Raw genomic sequence first — 13,927 nt, 5'->3', positions numbered from 1 at the left:
TCATTTACATAGCACTATACCGAATACTGGTTTGTTGTTGTAATACTTATCTTAACCACCGTGTGGAGAACACATTCCTCTCTAAGCCTTACAGTGGTAGACCTCCACAGGACTTCTCCACTATGGAGTGGAGCTTTTTCACAGAGAACCACCTGTGTGGTTCTCTGTGAAAAAGCTCCGTTCCTCCATGGACAGGAAGTACAATAAGAGCAGTATCTTAGCAGAGTGCCCACCTGAAGTGGTGTGCGTACTCCCTGAGCGGGAAGCTGTGGCCGCAAGAGGAAGGTGAAGGCGGAGCTGGCCTTGTTGTGGCAGCTGGTCACGCTCTCGATCTGCAGCTGGAGGTGCAGCTCTGCCGGCCGGCCCTCCGTCAGATCCGCCAGGACCGCGTCGCTCTGGAACGGAGCCGACAGGAAGTGGTAGGTCTGGGTGCCCTCGTCCTGCAGCAGCGCGTCGATGGACGTGCCCTTGGCGATCAGGTGACCTTGATGCTTCTTCTCCAGCGAGCACAGCAAGGACGCCTGAGCGGGACCCCAAACACCCCGAAGCCCAGAGCTCAGACTGGGGGGATGAGCAGGTGATGAAGTGATGAGGTCAGGGGACCTGATGTCCTACTGCTTGCCATGTCTGTGTTGCCCCAAAACTTGCTTAGATATCCCACCTCCAGCAACAGGATTGGTCGAAACAAATGATTATAAAGAAAGTGAAACCAATCAAATCAAACCGTTCAATCAAATTGGATCAGAAATTAGACATGAATCTATAGTCTGATTTGTGAGGCTAACCCTGACTCAACCCATTCTCATGGCTGATCTAAAATCAGTTCTATAGGCCGGTGAGTTCTCCGGGCCCACCCCCAGGACACTAGGCTGGGGGGGGAGGCACTCGCCTGGACCTCCTCCCACACGGTCCTCCAGCCCCACCCCCAGGTCGCTGGTGTCCACGCCGCGGCTCTCCCTCTTGTAGAAGCCCGGGTTGCGGATGCGGCCCTGCCTGGCGATGAAGCTGGTGGGCACATGGAAGGTCCGCATGCTGATGATCTTCACGGGCTCCACGTGGCCGTACACAAACCCACCCAGTGTCGCAGTGCCAGTGTGGAGGTCCCCGGCCCCTCCTCCCGCAGGGCGCCCAGCCCCGCCCCCTTCTCCGAGCCGCGGTTCTGACGGGTTGCCGCAGCTGGCCCCGCCCGCCACCCTGCAGCTGCCCATCTCCATGCTGAACATGCACTCCCACGCCGCGTAGCTCTGCAGCACCTCCGGGGTCCAACACGGACCTCCTGGCCCGGGCCTCCCTCTCCTCCTGGCTGGGCTCCTCCTCCTCCTCCTCCTCCCTTGGCCCCCGCCCCGTCCGCCGGCACCTGGATGTCGATCCAGCTCATGTGGTCCGAGGTGGCACCGCCATCCGCCCCGTCCACCCGCACCGCCGCCTTCTCCTCCTCCCTTCGTCCCTTCTCCACCACGTTGTGCTTCTCCCTCATCTCTTCTTCTTCCTCCTCCTCCTCCTCCTCCTCCGATCGTCCCACCGGCCCGCGCAGAGCTCGGGGGAACAGGCTCTTCATCTTGAGGGAGTGGAACAGGTGGTTCTGGTCTCGCAGGGGCCATGGCCAGGTCCAGGTCCCGGGAGGGTCCCCCGCCGCCGCCGTGCTCCCGCAGCAGGTTGGCGTGCAGCTCCCTGAGGGGGTGGGCATCGTCGGCCGGCCAGCCAGCGGTTCCACTGGTGGCAGGGCAGGGCAGGGGGCAGGGCAGGCAGGGCAGGGGGCCAGGCGGGCGGCGCGGGGCATGGCGAGGGGGGCAGCCGTAGGCGGCGTTGAGGCAGGGCAGCCGCCACCGCCAGGGGGCACAGCAGTGCGTGCTCCTCCTGCTTGCACAGGTGGAAGACGGCTCTGCACAGCAGGGGGCACGGGGGCCAGGGCGCAACTCACCGGGCCCTCCGGACTGGCCCTGTAGCGCCAGCTGTAGCAGGACTCACATCGGGGGTGCAGCCCCTGGGCCGCGGGGGGGCGGGACTGCAGACTCTGGAGGGGGGACGGGGGGATGGGGGGATGGGGGTCATGTCAGTGGATACAAAGGAGAGCAGGGTTTTCCACCTGTGGATTTATGTGCAGAACCCTTGCGTACCACCAGGGGCATGAGAGAGCATTGCAGGTGGGACGTCTATTACAGAAAAAATTAAAGCCCTAATAACAAAAATAACGGTTGCTTTATAACCTACTGAGGAAGCAATGAGGGTCATATCTCTGTAGATCTTATTATGGAAATTACCAGGCAAACAATAATATGTGAGGGGCTCTAGGAAAAGTATCGTGGCTTGTAGCAACAGAAGGGAGATCTAGACAGGACTGTTAACCTGACTCATCTAATACACAGATGTTCCCTGTGTAAGCTGTCGGATCATTATGAGCAAGTAAGCTTTCGTTCATAAATTACCCAGCCATCATGATTTATTACAGTCTCTCTCTCTCTCTCTCTCTCCCTCCCCCTCTCTCACCTGGCGGTGAGAGAGGGGGATGTATGTAATGAATGTATCTCCCCTTTAGAACATATGCTTGCACTCTACTCATTGACATCACACCAACTGACGAGCACATGAGGAGCTCCACAAAATCACTCATTCATCCCTTCCCTCCTGTGTCTGTGCAACCCAAGCATCAGCCTCCTCTGCCAAGCCGTGTATTGGGTATGTGTGTGGGGAGGGGAGTCCTGAGTACATGGGAGTAATGCTGGGTTAATTACTGTCACCTCCAACCCATCCTGTCCACCATGGGTGTAGTATTAGAGCATTGAAGAAAGAAGCCATGGGTGGTGTCTCTTTATTAAAGCCACTGTGTTCTTGTAGTGTGTTTTTGTGGTGTGTGGGGGTATGGATGATATGGATTGATAGTTGATTAGACATGTTCGATGTTCCAATGTGGTGTTGGACCTCCATACATCTCATGTCAGATGGTCCCTGATTATTTGGCAAAAATATGGACAGGGGGAGTAGTTGTGCAGCACTCTCCTACATCCTCATCCACGGTTGAGGTGCCCTTGAGCAGGGCACCTGAAACCCCCACCTGCTCCCCGGGCGCTGCAGAGAAAAAGGGACAATAAACATCCTGCATTAGCCATACACATACTGTGTACATACACATCCTGCTAAGGCAGGATGTGTATGGCTAATCCTGCCTTAGCAGGATGTGTATGTACACAGTATGTGTACATACATACAGTATATGTACTTACACACATCAGCAAGACGTGCTCGACACGGGACAATCCGCACACTTCTTTTGGCTTGCCCCGCCTCGCCCACAGTGGCTATAAATGAAGCCAGGCAACGGATTGGTGTGTATGCGGGACGCAGCGTCGGTGGGCATGGAGGGGCATGCGACATCGCGAATCCAGGTGTGTAAGCTATGCTTTCTTGGCATTTTTTTCTTTATTCCCTATTTCGCGCATAATGGAATGGAGAGAGAGAGAGAGAGAGAGAGAGAGAGAGAGAGAGAGAGAGAGAGAGAGAGAGAGAGAGAGAGAGAGAGAGAGAGAGAGAGAGAGAGAGAGAGAGAGAGAGAGAGGTTACTGTTGCAGGGAATATTCAATAGTTGTAACCTGATTGTATAGTTATGCAAGTCTTATTGTTAAAAATCCACAGTGCCTGGAGCACATGGACATGGAAAAGGTATTTTCTTGCCCTCATATCAGTGCCCAAGCACTCGGGTGACAAACTGTTTTGTCCCAGTGTCTAGCGGCCATATCTGCTAACCAATCCCAGTGCTAAGTTGTCAACCCGACCCTTCCTTTATTGGCCATGAAAGAAACAATATACTATACTGCCCCCTATTTGGTTGGAGTGTGGAGGACTGACTAGCCTTTATCTCTTAACCATTCTAACAGTAACCCCTGTCCAAACCAAAACAACCTGCTTCAGGCAGTCGTGAGATGGTGACCAGTCGAGACTTTGTGGCTCTGTTGCTGATCTCCCTGTCCTGGTCGCTCCTGATCTGGCACCTAATCACCGGCAACCATATGGACCTCTACTGGAAAGGAACGCCAGGTATATATCACCCCTCTTTATCGCTTTACCGCTTTCACCAAAAGCCACTTACAGTAAACTGAGATCCTTTACCTTGGGTTATGGGAATGGGACAACACTAGCCACGACTCTAGTTATGAAAGTTATGAAATGATAAAGGAGCATGTTCTATACGGATCCCCAATGAGCAAGTTTTTGCATAATTAAGAAATGCATTAAATTAGTATGGAGCCTAAATGGCCTAAAGCTAAAAAAAAGTATTGGGAGCAAATACCAAAACAGAAATATGAATCAGATCTGAGTATTTTAGTGTTGGCTGCTACTACTGCCCTGCTTTTGATTTGTGGAAGTCTGCAAGATGGTCTAAAAATAGTGGGTGGTCCATTGCTTTATATTTTATTTGATATGTGACACAATATATGGTGCATCTTGCATGCAATGTGCAGGGAAAGCTAACCTAGCGTAGCAGCTCCCACAATTCTAGCCAAGCCATATGTAGGCCTCAATGAAGACGGGTATGCACGTTTTCACCCTAACAAGGTTTAGCTCCTTCATCCCATTTGTTTGGCATTGGAAGCATTGTTTTATAAATCGTTAGCCTCATAGCATTATTACCTGAGCCATATTTTAAGGTTCATCTTGTATTTAGCGGGCGGCGGCGTGGAGGTGGTGCGCATCGAGTACGTCTACCGCCGGCCCCCGCCCTGGTCCGCCACGCTGGTCCCCATCTATGTGATCACCCCCACCTTCCAACGGGCGGTGCAGAAGGCGGAGCTGATGCGGATGGCCCACACCTTCCTCCACGTGGCCAACCTGCACTGGATCGTGATCGAGGACGCCCAGAACGCCACCGCCCTGGTGGGCCGCCTGCTGAAGAGCACGGGCCTCAACTACACCCACCTCCACACGGAGACGCCCAGGCGCGTGAAGGAGATCGGGTATCCGCGGGGGAGCAGCCAGAGGAACTTGGGGCTGCACTGGCTGCGCCTGACCATGGGCGAGGCGCCCCCCGGGGTGGTGTACTTTGCGGACGATGACAACGTGTACAGCCTGGAGCTTTTTGAGGAGGTGACGACAGACATGCTTTTTCCCGAGAGGTTTGCATGATGCAGCTGGGATGAGGTGTCTGGAAGTGGGGGGGGGGGAAGTCTTTGAGTCGACCTAGAGACCTAGAGAATTTAAATGTTACACTGAGGCTGTGTCAATTCTCTTTTGATCTCCAATCTATTCTAGAGATCTTTTTGTCCCAACAAAAAGCCTGATTTTCATGGATAGGAGTGTGGACATGGCCCCGGATTAATAGCTACGATTAAGGTTAACTTATTTGAAATGCTCATAGAACAAACATGGACTTTAAAATCAACTACGGTTAATTGCTACGGTTCAGTGTTAGCAGTAAGTGCTAGTCTGCCTTTTTCCATTCCGTTCAATTTGGTATTGCGTGTATGGGTGACCCCAAGCGCACAATGGTTCTTCATCCCTGCTCTCTCTTCACGTCCCCATGCCGCCCAGATGCGCTCCACCACAATGGTGTCCGTGTGGCCAGTGGGTCTCATCGCAGGCCGGAAATTCGAGTCGCCCAAGATCAATGCCCAGGGCAAGGTGTGCGGCTGGGATACGGGGTTTGCACCGAATCGAGCGTTCGCCATCGACATGGCCGGCTTCGCCATTAACCTGAAGCTCCTCATCCGAAAGTCTGAGGTCGTCTTCAAGCTGCGAGGCATCCCAGGAGGTTACCAGGAGACCGACCTGCTGAGTGGGCTGGTTTCCCTCAGCGACCTGGAGCCCAAGGCGGATAACTGCACCAAGGTAAGCCCAGAGGTCCCCCCTTCCTCTGGGGGTCTGGGTTGGAGACAAGGACATTTGAGTGAAAGATGTTTTATGCGTCACCGATTGGTGTCACCGCCGGGATTAGTAGCTGTTGAAATTGTGCTTTTTTGTCGAATTGTCAGTCACTTGCAGGCTTGGCCTTCTAGACTCTCTTCAAATATAATATAGCCTATGCTCCCATGTTTCTTGAATGGGGCTGTATTTCAACATTGTGGCGGTTTATACATTTGTGTGAAATCGTCCTTTCTCTGCTCGGGTGTGTGAGTGCGTATCCCATGTGTGTGCATGAGACATCTTTGAAGACCTTTAAAGAAAAGTTGAATATCTTAAAAATGATAATGACAATTGGTTATTTTCTTTTTCATTGTTCTCATCCATCTGGTGTGTCCTCATCCATCTCATGTGCTCTCCTCCCTGTGGTTCAACCAGGTGCTGGTGTGGCACACCAGGACAGAGAGGCCAACACTGGTGAAAGATGGCCAGCGAGGGTTCACAAACCCCGATATTGAAGTATGACGACATGTTCCGGGGTAACCCAGGTAACCACACTGTTACTCTTATTCTGGTCCTGATTCTTGTCCTAGCTTTGTTGCATATGGGGAATGGGTTAACCTAGCTATTGTTAGTGTTTGGCACTTGGTTCTGTGGACATCCTTACTGTACCGACAGCGATATATATTGTTTTTCTTTCTTCTGACAAATTGACTTATTGTAAGTCGCTTTGGATAACACCGCCTGTTAAATGCCCTAAATGTAAATGTAAAATGATGTTACGTACGTTGAAAAGCTTCAATGCTTGGATAATTACATTTCATTGTTTATTATATTTAATTTCATTTTAGGCATTGAGGAAAAGGGACACCACACCGTCAGTCTGGACGCCGTGAAGAGAGGGTTCAGCCGCACAATAAAGAGCTCTCTCAGCGACGTACAGCACCAGCCCGGGCCCCTGCTCGGCTGGACATAGGGGCCCTTTTTGTTTCGCGGCCCCTACCTAGTTGGTTGGGGCACAGGGCTGCCACGCAGGGAAATAATGGGGCCCTTGTCTTGTGCAAGGCAGCGGCAATTGACAATCAGAGACATGGTGGAGGGCATTTCTGAAATATTCCTGGGTTGTATGTTATGGGGTATATGGATTTATGTGTTATGTGAATGTTGTGTGAATGTTAACTGTATTTTGTATTACTGTATTACTGTATAACTGTATTACTGTATTGTACATGGAGATGGATATGTTGTGTCTATATGCAGACTTTGTGCTGCTTTGTCACCTGCTTTGTTTTTTGGAGTTGTCTTTAGGTATCCATAGGGCTGTATGGACATCTGGGACTTTGTGGGACTTTGTCTCTGGTATGGATTGGATTTGGACGTGGTGCTGGTTCGTTTTGTATTGTTTTTTTCCTTCCACTATTTATATGACCGCCTGCCTAAGGGTTTCCTCCATCGGTCATTCAGGTCATTCAGGTTACTATATACTATTTCAAACTGTTGTATCTACTGCTGGTGTTCTGACAGCACTTTGGTCAACATGAGTCAGGGTATTTTCTTTTTTTTTCCGAAAAATGTGCCAACCTTGCCTTTCATTTTGAGACTTCAGAGTTGTTACGTGTAGGTCTATTCCATAATGTTTTTATCGTGCCATTATGATGTGTGCAAAACTGCAAAAAATACTGTGCAGTATATGCACAAATGACTGGGTGACACTTTACATACATTAATTAACCATTAATTAACATAAGTTAATGCAGTAATACGCCTTATTCATCAGTAAACGTTGACATCAAAGTTGATTACTAGACCATTACTTAACTGTTATTTAATGCTTATAACTGCATTTCCTTATGTTAATTAAATATTTTAGTACATCTGTTATTAATGTACCCAATGGATGTGTGTCATGCTGATAATGTTTTAGCATTCCAGGAGGCATTCCCGAGACCGATGGTGTATTTATTTGGTTATTTTTGGTTCATGTTAAAAGGTTCAAAGGGCTAGCATAACAAAGAGGTATGGTTAGAACTCTTTTGTTATAGTTTTATAGTATCTGGTTGAAATGTATTATATTCAATCAATGTGATTCCATGTGTGAATAGCAATGAACAATACTATTGGTCTATGTTCTATTGTATTATTGATGACCATTTAATTTTATCTGTGCTACAGTAAACATTTGATATATTCAGACTAACAAGAATATGTGTGTTTGATAAGAATTTACTCTGCCAGTAATTCTTATTCAGGAGGAACTAGTTGAGAAGGGTACAGGTAATTTAACTCACTACAAACTAATAACTTAAATTGTGCAGATTTCCACACATAGTGTGTGGTCGGTTAAATTGAACTCTGGAGCGTCCCAGGTTGATCAAATGAGATGGTCATGCCCATAGTCAGGGCATTGGGGCGCTACATGCAAATTGCTGTTCAGAATGATCTCATCAAATGGATGTGAAAACAGCATACTTACATGCTCCAATAGAGGAAGAGATTTACTCAGAACAACCTGAGGGTTTTGAAAACACATCAGAAACCAGAGAAAAACTTGTATGTAAGTTAAAGAAATCCCTTTATGGTCTGAAACAATCATTGTTAAATATTTTAAAACTCAAATCGTTTAATTCTTAAATTTTTCTAAATGTGAGGAACAAAAACTCACTTCTTGCAATCCCCAAGAAGACTATATTCATTACTTAAACCCTGACCCTTCTTCTCACATCGTGCATCGATTGTATTTGTTTATCCGTGCCTTTTCACATATGCAAACACCTTGGGATAAGAATCCCAACAACATATTTTGTCCGCTCCCAACAAGAGGCGGTAAGAGGAACCGCTGGCAGGCAGATGAATGAACAGAGCATCTAATCTGGCTTCATTTGACTATTAGATGAGCATCTCATCTAATAGTCAAATGTTTTGTTCCTCTGACAAAGGCCCCTCTAACGTCCGCTCCCAACAAGAGGCAGAAAGAGGAACCGCTGGCAAGCGGATGAATGAACAGAGCATCTAATCTGCTTCACAAAGCAACGAAGAAGCTCTGGTTGCCGGTGAACACATAAATGTATAAAACTGGAACGAATGCATGCGACATTGGATTAAAGGTCCACACAAGCAATCATAACTTTCTCAATAAACGCAAAGCGTATAAGAGACAAGGATAACAATCGTTATAAATGGTCAGAGGACAGGACGCCGGACACAAACTGTAACCAAGACAGAATATCCGGTCACTCCTAATACCAGAGGTTCTCTCTGTACAAAATAAAAATCAAGACAATTGCATTGTTTATCATCAATTTTATTAACAATGGATGGCAAATTGTACCAAAATAGTGATTTTTATACTAATTCAAGATACTGATAAATTGATTACAAAAAAAACAAACACTGATGATTGATTTGGCGACAAACCTTGTAATTGAAACAGTTTTTTTTCAAAGACCAATTCATTGTTTTAATTGAGGCTACAGCCTAAAAATAAGCCATGTCTTTCAGTAGGCTAAAACGGTACAATTGGGTCGAGAGCCTTGTCCTCCTGAATGCCTTCCAGCCTCATCCCTCCTCCGTTACATGGAAGAGGCGCAACGACATGAAGGTGGAGGCACTCACTGTCTCCCACATGGACCTTCAGGGAAAGAACGTACAGTAAATATCAAAATACAAGGTCAAAATTAAAATCTAAATTCCACACCGTTGTTTCAGGATCTTATACACTACACTACTCACACGCACCCAGACACTTCTGATAATACTGATGTACATTGTTTATCTTCATCTCTTCATAGAGGTTATTGTTTCTAAATAAATACTTAAGTTAACCTTCTGTGTGGTCTCCCCTTTTTGTCTGAACTGACTTCAGTGAAGAAGTATTTTGTTTTACAAACAATTTGCTGCCTGCTGCCTCTTTTTCACACACTTGGATCCACACCTTAGCCCAGTGACGGACTGGACGGTCTGGCATTCAGGCAGATGCCAGAAGGGCCGCGGCCTCTCGTGGGCCGGCCAATCACGGAGCGGCATGCTTGTCGGGTTTGCGCTGCCCCACATTATCTCTCGGCCCACTATCAAGCATTAATAGTGTTTGACGGCTTCAAGTCAGCCATTTATTTCTAAATCCCTAGTCATACCACGTACTTGGAAACTGATTAGTATTTATACCAGATATGAGTCTCTACTACACAGTCATGGTTACCCTCAATATTACTACAAAAGAATATCGGATTCTTTTGTAGCCTTATTCAATCAGATGTTTAAAAAGTGCATTTTTTGAAATTGAAATACAACAAATCTGCCTGTATTTTTTATTTTATTATTGGTTTACAAAGGTTATATGAAGCAATGACTTCTGGGAATTTCAAAACCGAATCAGACCGCGTGTTAGGGGGTACAACTCAAATTCATTGAAATTTCTCTGTGTGGCTAAGAAGTGCATTGCAGTGTCATGGAAATCTGACTCCACTCTTCTTATTGACAAGTGGTCTGTTGAGATGAATAGCTGCATTCCCCTGGAAAAAATCACTTATAACACGATATAACACCTTTTTGAAAATTTGGCAGCCATATTTAGACCATATCGGTACATCTCTTACTCCAAGTATTTAATGTAATCGTTTGTATTGACCTTAACACTGACTTTTTTTTTTTTTTATGGGGGGGGGGGGGTTATAGAGTAGGGGGGGGTTTATCCTCCACACTTTGTTATAGTAGTAGTAGTAGTTTTTTAATTTAAACTTGGTGTCATGCACCATAGGTGCCCAGCCCCCATGGGCTTATAAGACACACTAAAAACAAAACAAAACACAGAACACCGGCACACACAAGAGAACAAGGAATACATGCTCGTGTACTACATATTTTTCTTCCGTACAGTACATACCCACACATGCGCACACATACACACATGCCCACACATCCACAAGTTTTTATACAATACATGTCCGCACATGCGCACACATACACATTCACACGCGCATGCATGCATGCATGCTCGCACGCATGCATGCATGCATGCCCACATCCATTCATATCATCACACAGAGCAAAAAGAAAACAAAAACAAAACAATTGCCGGGACGGAAAGACTTCAGACATACAACACATCTCTGCGCTGCTTAAAGGACTCCAAAATAAATTTCGCCAGCGGGAACACCTTTTTTTCAAATAAATAAGCAAGTATACATTCATCAGTCATTAAGAACAAATCTGGGCAATCTTCAAACGAAATCTTACAAAAAAGCCTTTGCCTGTACTCATGATATAAAGGACAATAAAATAAGAAATGACATTCACTTTCAATCACATCAAGATCACACATACAACATTTTCGTTCCTCCTCTGGGATCGAGTGGAAGCGCCCAGTTTCTAGAGCCAGAGGCAGGATACCACACCTCAATTGAGCACAAATTGACCGCTGAGCTCTAGGTAGGTTGAGCGTGACATAGTTCTCCGGGCCATAATTGTCCTTAATTAACCTATATGTTCTTAATTTTGGTTTGTGTTGAACTTCTTCTAGCCATTTTTTTTTGTAGTTTTCAAATAATAATTCTTTAATTTGGTTAACAGAACACGGTAATTTATTTCTATATACATATTGAAGGTCAACCATACTAAATATTTTTTCAAGCTGCCTTGCCCAAGAATAATTGTTTAAAAGATCCCATAGAAAAATTTGTTTAGTAAGCCTGTTGTCGGACATATTAATCAATCTATTCCACAGACGTACCATGTCACCTCCATGCCGTACCTCACAAGGCTCCCAGCCCATGTCACCACATATTGCAAGTCGTGGGGCCAATTTGTGTACACCCAAAAAACAACGCATAGCTCTATTCTGTACTGCTTCACATTTAGTATGTTTACCATAGCCCCAGACCCCTGCTCCATAGTCCAAAATGGGACAAACACAAGATTTAAACAACTGGGTATACGTTTTATAACCAAGATCCCTGCAGAATTTTACTTTGTTGAGAACCGCTCCCAAAGCTCTACCTGCAGAGTCTGACAGAACATTCACCCCTTCAATAAATGTAAGATGATCATCTAGGGTAAACCCCAGATATTTATATGACTTAGTATAAGATAAAGATACTGAGCCACAGGAGAAAACAAAATCGGTTTGCGACTGTCCCTTCTTCCTAAAGTGCATGACCTGGGTTTTGTCTTCGTTTATCCTCAACCTCCATCTTCCACACCAGTTATGCACAATCTCTAATAACATTTGAAGTTCATTTTCAGACTCTGCAAGGAGAGCTAAATCATCTGCGTACAGAAGAGAGCCAACTATAAGGTCGCCCAATCTAACCCCAATGGCTGTGTGCTTGATTTCTAGTACAAGATCGTTTATATAGACAGAGAAAAGGGTGGGAGAAAGTACATCCCCCTGTTTGACACCAGATGGAGTTGGGAACCAGCCCGTTCTATACTGATTTACCTGCACACAAGCCACTGGGGCCAGATATAGGGCTTTTAGTGCCTTGTAGAATTTACCATCTATTCCAACATTCAATAGTTTGAAACTAAGAAGTCCATGATGAATACAATCAAAAGCTTTACGAAAATCAATAAAACAACAAAAAACAGGTCTCCCTTCCTGCATTTTGGCATGTATTATAGTAGATAAAGAATATATGTGATCAATACATGATCTTTTCTTACGAAAGCCGTTTTGTTCGTCAACTAATAAAGCAGAATTTTCCAGAAAAAACATCAGTCGCTCATTTAAGACGCTGGAATAGATTTTATAAACACAACTTAAAAGACTTATCCCCCTATAATTCATAGGAATTCTGGGATCATTATTTTTTGACTTGGGGATTGGTTTTATAATAGATTTCTGCCAGGCTGAGGGGAGAAAACCATACTCAAAACAAATAAAGAAAAGATTGTACAGAATACGAGATAAACAGGGTAATTTCAGAAACTCATTCGGTAGATTGTCGACCCCCACAGCCTTCTTTTCTTTAAGTCCATTGATTGCATTCTTGACTTCAGATTCTGTGATGCTAGCATTTAAGTATTGGTTTTCATTGTAGGATTCCTGTTGCATATGAACTTCCTGAACAATCACTTCCTGAAAATAAAGAACCAAAATCAGTTTCCCATTTTTTCAGAATAAACTCAATAGCAGAAACAGAGGATCCATCTTCTGACAAAACTTCCATTGGGATATTTCGAGTTTTTTGGGGGCCCAACTTATTTATTAAACTCCAAAACATTTGAGGGTTACTTGTTTGCATACACTCTATTTTCAACGCTTGGCCCCTCTCATAATTTCTTTTGCAGGCCCGCAATTTTTTATCAAAGGTTTGCTGTCTCATTTTAAATTCATTTTTAAACTGTTGTTTTACTCTCATATCCAGACAGTCACACCTTAGAGAACTTTTTTCAGCCGCCCTCATCTCCTTCCATAGTATTTTCAACTGTTCATTCCAATAGGGTTTGGATTTCCTTGTACATCTACTTTCCCTCCCAGAGATCGGCCTAGTACAAACTCCAGGCACATTACAGACGTACTCACAAAATTCATCATACCATTCATCAATTTCCTTTTGGTAATGCACTTGAGTTAGTTTGTCTATAAATTGGGTGAAAGCAGTTGTACACCTACTAGAGGAAAAGAGATGAGGAGAGGCATGTCTAATATTTTTTGAGGGGTATTGTTTGGACTGATCATTAGCTGGACCTGTGTCAATAACAAGCCCTCCTCCTGCATGAAAAGTCAGCGCCAGCAATGCATGATCAGGTGCACTACATCTGTCACCTAAGAGGTTGAGACACTTGGTGCCCTCCCTTTCAATTAACTCCATTGGAGTGAAGATATTTAGCTCAATGCAAGTATCTAAACAGTGATGTGGAGTTATCAGGTAATCAATACAGCACTTGGAGTCTTTCAGAAGTTCTACCAACATTTCCCCCTGTTTATTCACCACATTGTCTAGACTAACTCTAGGTGGAACATCTCTATCTATGTCAATAATATAATCCTCCAAGTGCCCCATTCTGGAATTCAAGTCTCCACACACATATACAGCATCAGCTTCAGACAAATTGTATACCTGGATCAGTAACTGATTGAACAAACGATGAGGATCAG

General features: G+C 45.5%; 1 protein-coding gene and 1 pseudogene across 2 annotated transcripts; one reads left to right on the top strand and one right to left on the bottom strand.

Annotated features, from left to right (window-relative positions):
- Positions 1-217: 217 nt before the first annotated feature.
- Positions 218-2,232, bottom strand: LOC311354439 (F-box only protein 40-like; annotated as a pseudogene). Its single transcript has 3 exons — positions 2,212-2,232; positions 890-2,014; positions 218-521 (listed from the first exon to the last, which is right to left on the bottom strand). The product of its transcript is annotated as an F-box only protein 40-like (transcript).
- Positions 2,233-3,917: 1,685 nt separating this feature from the next.
- LOC311354438 (galactosylgalactosylxylosylprotein 3-beta-glucuronosyltransferase 1-like) lies at positions 3,918-6,357 on the top strand (the record flags this gene model as incomplete). Its single annotated transcript, XM_084474243.1, has 4 exons — positions 3,918-4,032; positions 4,661-5,079; positions 5,524-5,820; positions 6,271-6,357. 4 exons carry the CDS (start codon positions 3,918-3,920, stop codon positions 6,355-6,357), a joined length of 918 nt encoding a protein of 305 aa, XP_084330369.1.
- Positions 6,358-13,927: the final 7,570 nt, after the last annotated feature.

This window comes from Micromesistius poutassou (genome assembly GCF_964030765.1).
Source record: "Micromesistius poutassou genome assembly, chromosome: 10".
In the NCBI taxonomy this organism is placed as follows: domain Eukaryota; kingdom Metazoa; phylum Chordata; class Actinopteri; order Gadiformes; family Gadidae; genus Micromesistius; species Micromesistius poutassou.
The sequence above is the reverse complement of the archived record's forward strand: the minus strand, read 5'-3'. Positions and strand labels throughout refer to the sequence as shown.